This window comes from Actinia tenebrosa, unplaced genomic scaffold, assembly GCF_029948245.1.
Source record: "Actinia tenebrosa isolate PJP-AT-01 unplaced genomic scaffold, QUT_ActTen_1.0 PGA_scaffold0__85_contigs__length_37466705, whole genome shotgun sequence".
Taxonomy (NCBI): domain Eukaryota; kingdom Metazoa; phylum Cnidaria; class Anthozoa; order Actiniaria; family Actiniidae; genus Actinia; species Actinia tenebrosa.
The window spans coordinates 28,736,922-28,752,780 of record NW_028292569.1 but is presented as its reverse complement, the minus strand read 5'-3'; the positions used below and the strand labels follow the sequence as shown (position 1 = coordinate 28,752,780).

General features: G+C 40.6%; 1 protein-coding gene and 1 long non-coding RNA gene across 2 annotated transcripts in view; both read left to right on the top strand.

Annotated features, from left to right (window-relative positions):
• LOC116294298 (1-phosphatidylinositol 4,5-bisphosphate phosphodiesterase delta-4) overlaps positions 1-15,859 on the top strand; it is a 30,350-nt gene that overhangs the window by 5,212 nt on the left and 9,279 nt on the right. The window contains exons 7-20 of the mRNA XM_089039097.1: positions 223-339; positions 879-952; positions 1,837-1,910; positions 3,045-3,177; positions 3,427-3,525; positions 4,645-4,737; positions 5,304-5,446; positions 6,851-6,908; positions 8,421-8,577; positions 8,918-8,991; positions 10,428-10,499; positions 11,058-11,207; positions 12,716-12,760; positions 13,482-13,535. Of these exons, the coding sequence (XP_088895223.1) occupies positions 223-339; positions 879-952; positions 1,837-1,910; positions 3,045-3,177; positions 3,427-3,525; positions 4,645-4,737; positions 5,304-5,446; positions 6,851-6,908; positions 8,421-8,577; positions 8,918-8,991; positions 10,428-10,499; positions 11,058-11,207; positions 12,716-12,760; positions 13,482-13,535 (1,343 nt within the window). The remainder of the gene's footprint in view (positions 1-222; positions 340-878; positions 953-1,836; positions 1,911-3,044; positions 3,178-3,426; positions 3,526-4,644; positions 4,738-5,303; positions 5,447-6,850; positions 6,909-8,420; positions 8,578-8,917; positions 8,992-10,427; positions 10,500-11,057; positions 11,208-12,715; positions 12,761-13,481; positions 13,536-15,859) is intronic.
• LOC116294282 (uncharacterized) lies at positions 13,544-15,605 on the top strand. The gene is made up of 2 exons (XR_004196908.2): positions 13,544-14,714; positions 14,909-15,605. It is a non-coding gene; the product is annotated as an uncharacterized LOC116294282 (long non-coding RNA).

Below are 15,859 nucleotides of genomic sequence, written 5' to 3'. Positions count from 1 at the left end.
ATAGAACCCTGAAACAACCTCTGGGCTGATGTAACTCACGGCATGGCTAACTCACAGATCGAATACTGAAAGAACTCACAGATTGAACCTTGAGAATTCTAAACTTAAGTAGAGTAGAGCCTCGATTACACGATCACACCCTCGGGAAATAGTCCACAACATATCCCTTAGATAGAGGTTGGCTGCATGATAAAGATTGTACTGAATTTTCTTTTATTCTAGTGGCACTTAACAAAGTGGTTGAAGTCAGATGCGGCCAACAGACCAAGAACTTTAACAAGTTTCCATACACTGAAGTAGAAAACCAGTCATTCTCATTAATCTTTGAGAAAGAACAAGGTACAAGTACTATTCCCTAATCGATATTTCTTCGTCAAGTTTCCATACACTGAAGTAGAAAACCAGTCATTCTCATTGATCTTTGACAAAGAACAAGGTACGAGTACCATTCCCCAATCGATATTTCTTCGTCAAGTTTCGTACAGTAACGTGGCAATCGAGGTACTAGAAAAGCCTTCCCACAGGGCATCTTAGTCCCTAATGTCAGTCCGCAAACTGATAAAAACCTAAACCCTAAACCCTGTCCTCAAAGTACTGTCATATGAATAGTCCCCTTCACGGTTCCCTGCGCCATCTTGAAAAGTAGCCGGGCCTTTGCTTGGAAGCGAGACGAACGGTGAGCTTGCAATGATAGAGACCTTTTTTTTAACACCTTGAACAATTATTCGCAGGTCTCTATCATTACAAGCTCACCGTTCGTCTCACTTCGAAGCAAAGGCCCGGCTACCTTTCAAGATGGCGCAGGGGACCATGAAGGGGTCTATTGGTCAGTGGAAAATATTGTGCAGGGAGATTCAGTGTTCTTTTTTTCTTTTCAGGGGAGTGGGGTCAGTTGGTATCTCTGGACCTGATCTGCGATTCTTTGAAAGCATTTGACAAGTGGCATAGTGCTGTAAGTATCTTAGGGTGCTGTAACTCTGGCAGCAAGTGTATTATCACCCCGCGGGCAACGATTTCGCTACTGCTGCTGATGATGATGATGATGATTGTGATGATGATGATGGTGATGATGATGTTGATGATTGTGATGATGACTGCGATGATGATGTTGATGATTGTGATGATGACTGCGATGATGATGTTGATGATTGTGATGATGACTGCGATGATGATGTTGATGATTGTGATGATGACTGCGATGATGATGGTGTTGGTCGTGGTGATGACTGCGATGATGATGGTGATGATGATAACGATGATGGTAATGATGATGGCAATGATGATAGTGTTGGGGATAATGATGATGATGGTTACGGTGGTGCTGGTGCTGGTGCTGATGCTGATGCTGGTGCTGGTGCTGGTGCTGGTGCTGGTGCTGGTGCTGGTGCTGGTGCTGGTGCTGGTGCTGGTGCTGGTGCTGGTGCTGGTGCTGGTGCTGGTGCTGGTGCTGGTGCCGGTGCCGGTGCCGGTGCTGGTGCCGGTGCTGGTGCTGGTGCTGGTGCTGGTGCTGGTGCTGGTGCTGGTGCTGGTGCTGGTGCTGGTGCTGGTGCTGGTGCTGGTGCTGGTGCTGGTGCTGGTGCTGGTGCTGGTGCTGCTGGTGCTGGTGCTGGTGCTGATGGCGATGGTGATGATAATGACGTCGACGACGATTGCGATGACGATGATAATTTGGGCAAGAAGTGGAATCTTTATCTATTCCTTCCTAAACATAAAGCCACAACAGCAGCAAATACTTGCGTGGAGTGACAAACACTACCAACATTGGCTCTATAACGATATTTTTCCTGGTATATCCACACCGTCAAGTTTATTGATGGAAGTTCTTTTTACTCTCAGTTGAAAGAAATCATTTACAGCAAAGATGCAAGACTGAACAGGCAGAAATACGGAGGCATCGACCCAGTTGTGTTGTATCCTTATGTCAGAATCTCCTAGGCTCCTTTTGCTCCTTGGGCTTCCTGTGGCAAGGACAAAAAGACTCCTCCTCCTCTCTCGTTCCTAGTTCTTCTCTGCCATAAAATTTAACACAAGGATCCCATTAGAGGATATAGAATATATGGAGTAGCCTGTGAAGGAGGCTACTCAGAATGATTGTGAAGGCTTCGAATGTAGGAGTTAGAAAATTTAGAATTTTGACAAAACATAACTTTTTACCTTTGGCTTAATGTTGTCCCATTTCATTCCACGTGTTATTCCCTTGAGTATCATTTCTTTGTTTAACGTTTGCGAACAACTAAACCAAAGAATCTTATTCTAAGAGAATGACAGGTGTTTTGAGATGGAGAACTGAACATTACGCCCAAGGTAAAGACGTATAGTGGCTCTTAAGTTTTGATATCATCAGATTGTGAATTCGCGAAAATATTTATTATTACTGGGTATAAATTACTGAAGACCGCTTGTTTTACGACAGAGAGAGGGGAAAAAAAAAAATTTGGAGCTTTAAAAAAACTGTGACCCTCGTCCAAAGATTGTATTCGAATTCTAAATTGTTACATTCTTTTTTCCAGGAAGCGAATCCACTGCAAAAGCCAGGAAATGATTGGTTGTTTTGAGTGGTTATTTAAACTTTAGGCGCAAAATCAAATTTAAATTTAGGGATTTTTTTTTCTTTGGTGGGAGAAAAACCGTAGAAGAGCCGACAAACAATGAAATACTTGGACGATACGGCTGCCATCTTGCCTGGGGGGCAAAACAAAAATGACGCGAACTGAATATATAGAGTTTCTTTTGTGGCTAAAGGTGACCGATGTGTTGTCTTAATTCATCTTTTGTCGTATTCTCTTGTGGTAAGCTGTTAATATCAATCGATGTCATTACTATAACAAAGCTCTATTTGCCCCCTGGACGCCCCATAATGCCTTGCGATCCAAGATGGGCGCCGTTTCGTCGAAGATAATAATAATAATAATAATAATTAATAATAATAATAATGATTTTCTATTGTCTGATCGAGCCTATGAACACAGTGATCAGAGATATCGCATTAGCAGCACACATCACCTAGTTCTCCATTATTTTTACCCTTGACTGGTTGATCTCAGATGGTTGAAACGACACTGGTCAGTTCTTATATCAAAACGAAGTAAAAGTATCGCTGCGGACCAAGTATTGACGTTTGCCAACCATTGCTGGCCCGAGGGGAACAACAAGAAACTACTGAAGAACCACATAAGGGTAGGTGAAGAAGAGGGAGGAAAACCAGAGAACCTGGGGAAAATCCCTCGTGGCAAGGAAGAGAACAACACATCAAACAAACTCAACTCACATGTAGATTTTTATGGAGGGAGGAAAACCAGAGAACCTGGAGAAAAACCCTTGTGGCAAGGGAGAGAACAACAGATCAAACAAACTCAACTCACGTTAATTTATTCGAAGAGAGGAAAACCAGAGAACCTACATCGTTATATTTTGTTCTTGCTGCAGAATGTCCTCGAGACTCAGTGTGGCGTGAGTCACGCGGAGGAGCGTCTTGTATGGAATTCATTTCTGTTGTTGTTCGATAGTCTCAACGAGCAAGCCAGGGTGAGTAACTGACTCCTAAAGAAGAAATGAGGTAGAGGAAGCCAATAGAGACCTTTAGCATCAGGTTTACCGCTAACCGCTAGGGATTTAGTCTCCCCCACAGCCGCATTCACTGTCGTCACGCAACGCTTTCTCCCCTGAGAGAAAGCGTTGCGTGATGACACTGAAAGCGGCTATGGGGGATACTACTAGGGATCGGGCCCAGAAACACGCCCGCAAACACGGAGAAGCACTCAGCTTCAATGAAATTTAATACGGCGGCTCTTCCAACAATAGAGAATTTAAGATTCGCAAAATCTACGACGACGACGTCAACCGGAAGTGTAAATAATTTCTTTAGGGGTTCTGTTCATTGGAAATTTTATTCAAAACATTGTCAGTAAAGTCAACTCATCCACAGGGAAGATAGACTTTGAGGACGCGAAACCCCAAAGTGAAGTTATTCACACTTCCGGTAGACGTCGCCGTCGCAGATTTTGCAAATCTTAAAGTCCCTAATAACTTCGTTATGACGCCTTGCTAATTGTCGAACGTTTGACGGAAAACGCCTGACGTCGAACTCGGTTTAAGGTTTGCGGTACCTAGCAAGGACTTCGTGCTAAAGGTCTCTAATGACCACTCCTTGGTGTAGGGTGGGTGAACGTGTACGTATTTGGAAAAGGCCTCTATAATTCTTCGTTTGCACGTTACGTCATCGCGGCCATGTTGGTACCATTTAACAAAAAAATTCTCATTAGCATCCATTGTTAACGGTACCACAATGGCCGCCATGTTTTTGTCTTTTAACTCTCTTGGGAATGCTTGCAACGCATCAATTCAAGAGTGTCATTTCTTTGTTTAATAGTTGTGCATGAGAAGACACAAGAATATGATACACCTCAATTATACCATTTTATAGACTTTTTTACCGATACGGCGGTCATCTTGAATCCTATTGTTTTAATTAAGAAATTATGGGATGCCGAGGGTGCAAGTATTAGAAAAAAATTTGTGAATGCTGAAAGCTGTTGCGGTGTCCCTGCCCTCACGTTAAAAAGCAACAATTTTTTTTTATTTGAAATGTAAAAGATCTTCTAAAGTGAGTATGTTACCATGTGTGTGTGTGTGTTTTGTTAACAGTTGTTTGGCGTGTATGCAAGGTATGCTCGATCATTTCCTCACCTTGGGATGACACCGGAGGAGTTCAAGGAGTTCTTGATGAAGGAACAAAAGGTGATGATTAAATGGGAGAGGGAAAGGGAAAGGAAAAAGAGAGGGAAGGGAAGGGAGGAGGGAACTCTGAAACGACCTCTGTGCTGATCTAAGTCAGGGCACAGCTAACTCACAGACTGAACCATGAAATAACCTCTGGGCTGATCTAAGTTAGGGCACGGCTAACTCACAGATAGAACTCTGAAACGACCTCTGGGCTGATCTATGTCAGGGCACAGCTAACTCACAGATAGAACCATGAAATAACCTCTGGGCTGATCTAAGTTAGGGCACGGCTAAATCACAGATAGAACCCTAAAACAACCACTGGGCTGATCTAAGTCAGGGCATGGCTAATTTACAGATTTAAATTGGACTTTAGCGTGTTGGGATTTACAGAGGGAGGAAAACTAGAGAACCCGGAGAAAAACCCTCGAAACAAGAGAGAGAGCTAACAATCTCTACTCACATGTGATACCGAGTCAAGGAATCGAACCTTAGACCCCAGAGGAAAGAGGAGAGTGTACTACCGTTACACCATTCTGATTTACTACTGCAAGGTTCTCAAATGCAAAACCTGTTTTCAGGAGTACTTGAGTGTCGATGTTTGCTCCAGACTGATTTACTTCCATGACAAGGTTCACACGATGTTCAAAAGAAAATGCGCCGGCAACGACCCTGATGACTACAAACGAAGCAAACACTTCCTGTCTTACCACGGGTTTATTAGGTAACTACATGGTTCCAATAGACCTCTTCGGCTTGGGCGTAATGTTTTCCCATTTCAGACCACGTGTCATTCCCTTGAGGATAAGATTCTTTGTTCGAGCTGTATCCATATTCATGTGTCTTCTCATGTGCAACCGAGCGAAAACCTTAAACAAAGAAATGATACTCCAGGGAATGACACGTGGTCTGAATTGGGAAAACATTGCACCACAACCAAATGATACCCTAGGGAATGACACGTGGTCTTAATTGGGAAAACATTGCACCACAACCAAATGATACCCTAGGGAATGACACGTGGTCTGAATAGGGAAAACATTGCACCACAACCAAATGATACCCTAGGGAATGACACGTTGTCTGAATTGGGAAAACATTGCACCACAACCAAATGATACCCTAGGGAATGACACGTGGTCTGAAATGGGAAAACATTGCAACACAACCAAATGATACTCTTGGGAATGACACGTGGTCTGAAATGGGAAAACATTGCAACACAACCAAATGATACCTTAGGGAATGACACGTGGTCTGAATTGGGAAAACATTGCATCACAACCAAATGATACCTTAGGGAATGACACGTGGTCTGAATTGGGAAAACATTGCACCACAACCAAATGATACCTTAGGGAATGACACGTGGTCTGAATTGGGAAAACATTGCACCACAACCAAATGATACCCTAGGGAATGACACGTGGTCTGAATTGGGAAAACATTGCACCACAACCAAATGATACCCTAGGGAATGACACGTGGTCTGAATTGGGAAAACATTGCACCACAACCAAATGATACCCTAGGGAATGACACGTGGTCTGAATTGGGAAAACATTGCACCACAACCAAATGATGCCCTAGGGAATGACACGTGGTGTGAAATGGGAAAAAATATTGCAGCACAACCAAATGATGCCCTAGGGAATGACACGTGGTGTGAAATGAGAAAACATTGCAACACAACCAAATGATGCCCTAGGGAATGACACGTGGTGTGAAATGGGAAAACATTGCATCACAACCAAATGATACCCTAGGGAATGACACGTGGTCTGAATTGGGAAAGCATTGCATCACAACCAAATGATACCCTAGGGAATGGCACGTGGTCTGAATTGGGAAAACATTGCACCACAACCAAATGATACCTTAGGGAATGACACGTGGTCTGAATTGGGAAAACATTGCACCACAACCAAATGATACCTTAGGGAATGACACGTGGTCTGAAATGGGAAAACATTACGTCAGAGACGAAGAGATCTATTCTCTTTAGTCAAAACAAAATATTCCATGAACAATTTTTTGGAGTGAATACTTTGAGGTTTAACATTTTGATGAAGTCACGTGAAAGCCGAGACGAGGAATTTGTATTTTTCTTTTGAATCTTATTTTTTAGTTACATTCGAAGCGGAGATAATTCCGTTGTAAACCCAGAACACAACACTGTGCACCAGGTACGTTAGAAGCCTACTTTTATTCATTTCATTCATTTCTTGTATTTTTCTGATAAATTATTTATATTTTATGAAATAACTGTTATTAACCTTTTTCTCTGATTGGTGGCTTCGAAGAAGGCTACACGCCCGTTATATCTTGGATATCTTATAATATATTTTTCAGTACCAGGTGATCTCGGGGAACGCGCGCAAAGGATTGTCGTAGTTGACCAGGAGGTCGTAGTTTCATTGTTTACCGGCGAACAAAGAGCTATCATTTCACAATAATTTTATTCAAAAAAATGAAAACACAATGCTCCATTTGACACATAGGTAATTGTTTTAAGAATAGGTAGGATTTTAAATGCATTGCTAGTCAATAACGTAGCTAGGAAAGCAAAGATTTAGAGTTATTTTCTCTTACTGTGGCCGCCATGTTTTCCTCCAGTAGATTCGATGGACCGCCTGATCAGATCTTTTTGGGCGCGCTGATTCGCTGGTTTTTGATTGGCTGTCAAAACGAGAGTGTTAGACACCGAGCAGTCCCACATTTCCCTCCAAAAGACTAGTATTTTGGGATTTCTGTGGACGCGCGTAGATTGGAGCTTTGATTCTGGAAGGATAAGTGGGACTGCTTGCAGTTTACGTTTGAGAGCTGAGAAAGGGGAGCAAGCGCGCACTTTTTGGGCGCCAAATTTGCATCCATTTTTCCCTTCTTCCTCCCTCCCTTTTTCTCTCCCCCTCTCTCTTTCTTTTCCTCTCTCTCTCTATCATCCCTCCTTTTTCCCCTCATTTCTTTACCTTTTTATCTCCTTCTGTTTAATCGCATGCACCACACATTTGCACGTGCGTCAGATATGATAATTTGAATTTCTAAGGCGTATATATTTACATGTTGAATAAATTAGAACCAGAGAAAGTAACGAGAAAGCTTATAAAACGAACCGACCCGACCTGAGTTGACTCGCAAACGACAGGGCAGAAAAACGGCAAGCCCTCCACTTTCACAATTTTTTTTATTTAGCAGAGTTTAATACTCCAAATTTTTAGGCGTTTCATTTGTGTCACTGCTGCGTAAAACTTGTGACGAAATTTTTTCAAATTATTAGAGTTAATCTACTCAGTATTCACGAAAATGTCAGTTTTTCTGGTGATCAAAATATCAACTCTCCCAAAGTACACGGCTTTATATCTCGAATACGCATTCAATAAATTTTGGTCGCATTTGATATTTTGCTATTTGGCTCCAAAAGAACGTGTTTACAAAATATTGAGCTTAAATACGTAAAGCTGTCCTTATGGCGAAAGGCCAAAAACTGTTTTTCTCCCTTTCCTCGCAAACACCATCCTCACAGAACATGGATTAACCCCTGTCAGACTACTTCATCAACTCGTCCCACAATAGAGATCGAGAGAGATACGTGCACCTTTTTTAAATAAATAAGTTGTTTACGTGCCTTCATTCTCTCTCTCTCTCTCATCCCTGCTTTTTCTCTTCATTTCTTTACCTTTTTATCTCCATCCTCAAAGGACATGGATCAACCACTGTCAGACTACTTCATCAACTCGTCTCACAATACCTACCTGACCGGCCATCAATTTAGAGGACAGTCAAGCCTTGAGGCGTATGTCAGAGCTTTGTTACTAGGCTGTAGATGTATTGAACTGGACTGTTGGGACGGTCCTGGTATGTATCTTGGTAGTCACGCTAAAAAATTCAAATTAGTTACTTTAGTTAAGTCACCCTAAGGTAGCTGCTTACTATAGAAAAAAATCCATGAAAAAGCTTTTGAATCACAATTTTTTAAATTCAAATTTAATTCTGATTTTGAGCGGTTTTAGTGCGCGCGCACATCGTACTCTCAAATCATCGTTGCGTAGGAACATGTAGCTTCATTTTTCTATGGTAGGCTGTCAACTCAAAGTTAACTTAAAGAATTTAGAGCAATTGATCTGTATGGCGTATTAGGCAAAGCACTTTTCGCGTCTTATAGTACTCGTTAATGTTTTTGTATCTTTGAAAATAGATGAGCCGATTATCACTCATGGTTACACACCAACCTCACGGATAAGATTTCGGGACGTCGTACAAGTGATAAGGGTGAGTGATCGTCGTACAAGTGATAAGGGTGAGTGATCGTCGTACAAGTGATAAGGGTGAGTGATCGTGGTACAAGTGATAAGGGTGAGTGATCGTGGTACAAGTGATAAGGGTGAGTGATCGTCGTACAAGTGATAAGGGTGAGTGATCGTCGTACAAGTGATAAGGGTGAGTGATCGTGGTACAAGTGATAAGGGTGAGTGATCGTGGTACAAGTGATAAGGGTGAGTGATCGTCGTACAAGTGATAAGGGTGAGTGATCGTCGTACAAGTGATAAGGGTGAGTGATCGTCGTACAAGTGATAAGGGTGAGTGATCGTGGTACAAGTGATAAGGGTGAGTGATCGTGGTACAAGTGATAAGGGTGAGTGATCGTGGTACAAGTGATAAGGGTGAGTGATCGTGGTACAAGTGATAAGGGTGAGTGATCGTGGTACAAGTGATAAGGGTGAGTGATCGTGGTACAAGTGATAAGGGTGAGTGATCGTGGTACAAGTGATAAGGGTGAGTGATCGTGGTACAAGTGATAAGGGTGAGTGATCGTGGTACAAGTGATAAGGGTGAGTGATCGTGGTACAAGTGATAAGGGTGAGTGATCGTCGTACAAGTGATAAGGGTGAGTGATCGTGGTACAAGTGATAAGGGTGAGTGATCGTGGTACCAGTGATAAGGGTGAGTGATCGTGGTACAAGTGATAAGGGTGAGTGATCGTGGTACAAGTGATAAGGGTGAGTGATCGTCGTACGAGTGATATAAGAGTGAGTGATCGAGGGATTTTACAGAGAAAGTCAAGTACACACCTATTTAACCTACACAACTACTTTGCAATAGACCAAATTCACTTGGGCGTAATGTTTTGTCCATTTCAGACCACGTGTCACTCTCTTGAGAATAAGATTCTTTGTTTGAGTTGTATCCATATTCACGTGTCTTCTCATGCACAGCCGTTAAACAAAGAAATGATACTCTAGGGAATGACACGTAAAGTGAAATGAAAAAGGAACTGAGACCTCCTTAGCTTGGCCTAATGTTTTCCCATTTCAGACCACGTGTCATTCTCTTGAGAATAAGATTCTTTGTTTGAGTTGTATCCACATTCATGTGTCTTCTTACGTGCAACCGTTAAACAAAGAAATGATACTCTAGGGAATGACACGTGGTCTGAAATAGGAAAATAGTAGATTAGGTCTATTTCAGTCTGTGTGTTATGCACCTATTTTAAAACAACGTTCGGAGATCTAAAATCTGAAATCTAAAATCTGAGACAGAAAAGTAATTATGGGCTTGAGCTGTGAATTTGGTGAATTGTCTCAGATTCCAGATTTCAAATCTCTGACCGAAAACCTGTTTTTATAATAGGTGTATAACAGACAGACTTGAATTTTATCGAGTTTACAAACACTGGTTGTTGATATGATTGTTTGATTATGATGCAGGAATACGCATTTGAAACGTCGGACTATCCTGTTATTTTATCACTTGAAAACCACTGTAGTCAACAACAACAGGTAGGGTACTACACCAGCATGACACGGCACGGTACGGCGAGGAATAGCAAAGCAAAGCGTAGTACTGTCCAGTCTGTACAACAGAGTGCGGTACAACTGTGCACAACACAGTACTTATATCATGGCGCAGTACAGTACATCACAGCACAGCACGGGAACAGCACAGTATACCACCGCAGATTACATTACAGAAATAGTGTAGTACGGCACAGTATAACAGAGCACGTCATACTTCTCCACACCCAACATTCATACCCACGTCCCCACACGTCTCCATACTACATCACACCACACCACCACACGCACGTCACACCACACCACACCATTCCACACCACACCACACCACACCACACCACACCACACCACACCACACCACACCACACCACACCACAAGACGTCACGCGCGTCACACAACACCACGCCACACCACAATACGTCACGCGCATCACACAACATTCCCTCACGCACGTCACATCACACCACCTCGCACTACGCTACACCACATCAATTAAAACTAGACCAGATGAAAGAACATAATGTTCCATACTTTTTACTTAGGCAATCATGGCAGATATCTTCATGAACGAACTCGGCGACATGCTCGCAACGAATAATTTATGCGTTGAAAGAAAAGAAAACAAGCTGCCGTCGCCGAATGACTTGAAGAGAAAAATCATCCTAAAAGGAAAAATCAAACTAAAAAAGAAGGTATTCCATAGCTGTAACGTTGTTTCCTGTTCAAACAAAAACAGACTTGTTTTAGAGCGTTTTCTTCTTCCTGTAATCTCGAAAACTCACAAGCCACGAACAAGAACGATAAACGATAAAGACAGAAAGAAGAACCCATTTAAATGCCCCTCATCCCTAACTCAATATTCTCAGTATTGATTCATGAAGTAATTCTACCAGCCCACTAGATACACCGTACTGACGAGGCCCAATACAGGCCAAAACAGCTGTCCACGGCTTTTAGTTGAGCTGGATTATTTTACGCGACTTGAAGTCGTGAAACGCCCATTGGCACTCATCTTCAGTCGTTTCATACAAGGCTCGTAATTTACCTATTACGCATGTTCTTATACGATTTCCCAGCCCATCCCACACGGCTTACCGCCTCATCTCTCATGAAGTAAATAGTTGAATAACAAAATATTTTATATCACTTGAGAGATGCATCTTGACGATATTAAGGTTTATACTTCCAATTAGATATGATAATGAGTGTGACATCATAGGAGGCATTTGAGTTTATATGCCATCATTTTTAAATTTAAATACTGATTATTATGAAAAAACAAATCCGCAATACCCTTTCTATAAATCCTTAGTAAGACAATGTTGTTTTATACAGGATTATTTTACTACTCTCGTTTTCTCACTGGACTTTGAAGATGACTTCCGCTCAGGTTGTCAAAACGTCAGTCACCACCAACAACAGTCTTTCTCAAGACTACACTCACCTGGACCATTACACTTCACAACAATACTGTCAGTCACCAACAACAACAGTCTTTTTCAAGACTACACTACCCTGGACCATTACACTTCACAACAAACTGTCAGTCACCACCAACAACAGTCTTTCTCAAGACTACACTCACCTGGACCATTACACTTCACAACAAACTGTCAGTCACCACCAACAATAGTCTTTCTCAAGACCACACTCACCTGGACCATTACACGTCACAACAAACTGTCAGTCACCACCAACAATAGTCTTTCTCAAGACCACACTCACCTGGACCATTACACTTCACAACAAACTGTCAGTCACCACCAACAATAGTCTTTCTCAAGACTACACTCACCTGGACCATTACACTTCACAACAAACTGTCAGTGACCACCAGCAACAGTCTTTCTCAGGACTACACTCACCGGGACCATCACACTTCACAACAAATGTTTTACTGCTCCAGAAAATTTTTTTATATTGAATACTGCCTCGAATGACATCGCACTCATTGACACAGAAGATTCAACTTTGAATGCATCACTCAAATCATATAAGAATATTTCGTTGCCATTCAACTATTCACTTCATGTAGAATCACTACTGAAAATACTGGGTTAGACGTCATAGACACAGACTTTCAAAGTAGAGGTCACAGGAAAAAGTAAGCGCTCTGACGTTGAAACTACTGAACAGTAGTACGGTAGTATTTGTATTGCGAGTATGGTGTACTAAAAAGTGGAATTCTTTCTGTTCGTAGTCCAGAGCACTTGCTAAATTCAGTGTTGGAGCAATGAACGTTCAGGTATGCTTTAGTATACATGTTTCGTATGGTTAGTCACGTATACATTTTATTTCAAATGTCGGTGGGAACTCTAAAATCTGGGACCGAGTGGAATTGAGGGGCACTAGGAGTTTTCTCGTTACAAATTCAAAATACACTTAGTCAGACAATTTTACAGCGCAGCTCAAAGTTGACATTAGGTATTATTCGTTGCGAACTACTAATTAAAAAACGAACCAAAAAACAAACAAAATAACAATACTAAATAAGACAAAACAAAACAAAAACAAAAACAAAAAAATCAAACAATAAAACAAAACAAAACAAAACGAAACAAAAAACAAAACAAAACAAACAAAATACAAAAAAAAAAAAAAAAAGTTCACAGTTTACCGCCCACAATTAATTTCGATCTCAGATTTCGCTGATTTTACGTTTATATACATACATGCATACATACATAGTTTATTTAAACACCGTGAAATCATCAGTAGAAAATACATTGGCAATAAAATAATTATTGAATCTATCAATAAAAAAACTATACTGAATAAAATACTGTTTTACATAATTGCCGTATAGGAATCCAATGCCATTGATTTTAAAGTAGTTCTCAATTTCGTTTTTAAATTGCTGTATAGATTTATATTTCAGAAGGATTCCATTTAATCTGCGTAAAATCTCTCCCTCTCTCTCTCTCTCTCTCTCTCTCTCTCTCTCTCATCGTCTCTTTTTTTTATAGAACGTATCGCCAAAGCAAAGAAAAATCTCAAAAACTGCCGTTTGGCACAGCCAGGTAAACAAGTAGATTTAAAGTAGATTATTAAACGTTTTGCTCGCTACCTCGGCTCTGATTTGTTGAGCCAATCCCTGCTAGCCTGCGTTCAGACGGTATAATTTCCTCGAAATTATACCGGCCAATCAGAGTTCGCGTACGAATTGAACTGAGCGAGAGCCAATTGAGAAATCTCTTCACTGTTATTTTTCAGGAGTTGATATAACTCTACCAAAAGAGTTAAAGTTACTCTACAGAGTGGAGTAACTTGAAAGAGAGTTAAATCTACTCTACAATGAGAGTAATTTTAATGCTTCCAAGAGTAAAATGTATTCCTCCGAGAGTAAATTTAACTCTTTGGAAATGACGACAGTTGAACATTACTATAAAGAGTACATTATCAATAATGGAGTAGATTTAAGCCTATTTTTAGATAAAAAAGATAAACCATGCTGTTTTTAATTCATGTTTGACGGAAACAACCAGAGTAAGTTTGACTCTATTTTTGGAGTAAAATTGACGGGAGTTGTTTCGACTCCTTTCGTTACTACGACCCTAGAGTAATTTTAACTCTGACGTATCGTATACAAATCTATAATTGCCTGTAGCACTCGACTCCTTTCTTTAAATTTCACAAGGGAAAAAGCATATGCCGTTTTCATTCAGTTTTCGGCTTTTTTGTGGGTCAAATTGTCCATTCTCTGCCCGATCGGACCGATGGTAAAGTTCTTGGCGCTCCTCGCTTGTCAGATAAACTTCACTTGCGCTAGAGCACTCAAACACTTCCAGAGTCGTCATTTTATGAATCGTGTTGTTGTGTATCTTTCGCGATGATGTGCTTGCGTATCAGATGTTTCTGTAAGAGAGAACATTTTTGTAGGTCTTCGCACAAGATCTATACCACACAGGACATGAAAGTTGGACTCGTTAGACCACTTGCACATTACATGACATGTATCAAATTTTCTTGATCGTGATTGGTGGATCTTACATCGGCAATGCCAGGAATGTTTTTGGACTATGACCTGGTATAGAGTATCACTATTTCCTGCAACAGTGTCCTGAAGCTTGGAGATGGAAAGTGCTTGTCTCGGGGTTTTGAAGTTAAAAACCAGCCTAAAACCTATTGAATTCTTATTTCAAAAGTAACTTTTGTGATAATGGATGACTTACTTTCAAAGGATTCAATATATTGTGCAGGTAAATTACTATTTTTTTCGTATTATTTAGATCAAAAAGTTTAAACTTAAGTTTGTTATGTTAATACTGATAAGAAATTGAAAGCTTTCGGTGTTCTGTAACTGCAAAGCGATGCTCTTATTTAAGCTTAAGCATCCTTGTATATTGCTGAGTATGATAAATCATTAATAATAGCTTTTTTTGTCCTATCATAGGTTATGGGTGCTGAATTGTATGATGCTTTGGTTTCTGCCGGAGTAAAGCACGAGGCTCGCACCTCACCAAGCTTGTTGACGATGAGGTAAATTCGAAACGAAACTGTCTTCCAAGATTTGTATTCCTTCAAGAAATACTGATATATACAGTAGAAAAATATATACCACACAGCTGGAACATTGAAAAAAGGGACCGATGGTTAAAGAATGAAAAGATTTAACAGGATTGTTAATGAGCATGTTTGTCGATGGCGCTCGATGGCGCCAAACATGCTCATTAACGATATAGACAGAAATTTGAATTCGAATTTTTTTTGAAACTTGTATTGGCGGTTGTAATGACCTTCGATCCCGGCATTAACTCAAAGTATCACACCACACAGATGGGTTTGAGTTGGTAGCTATACAACAGTGAAATAATTTTGGTTTTGCACAAATCTGTGAAGACATAAAACGATTTTTATCTGAGCACGTATTATTAAATACAAGCTTCAAAACAAACTCGAAATCAGATTCTAAATAATTAACTGAATCTTCTAGCCTTGATAGGAACGTTAGCTGGTTTGACTGTAACTGAAAAATGAAGAAGTATGAGTAGAGATTATGTCATGCAGTGAACGCAGGCGACATAAAATGTTGTTATTAAATATACTTATCAATTCGGCATTTATATGTAATAAATATTTTTTAAACCAAATGTAGTTTTGTAGTCATTTGTGTTATTATTCTTTAACGTACAGTGGGAATTGATGAAGCTTAATAAGCAAGAAAAAATCTACTCCTGAAAAGGTGCAAATTTTACTCCGGCTTTGAAAGGTGACAAACAGGGAGTTATAACAACTCCGAAAGGATAAATTTGACTCTGTTAGGGGGTTCAAAACAACTCCCATGTAGAGTAGAAGTCACTCTTTCATGGGAGTAAACGTTACTATTCATGGGAGTAAATTTTAC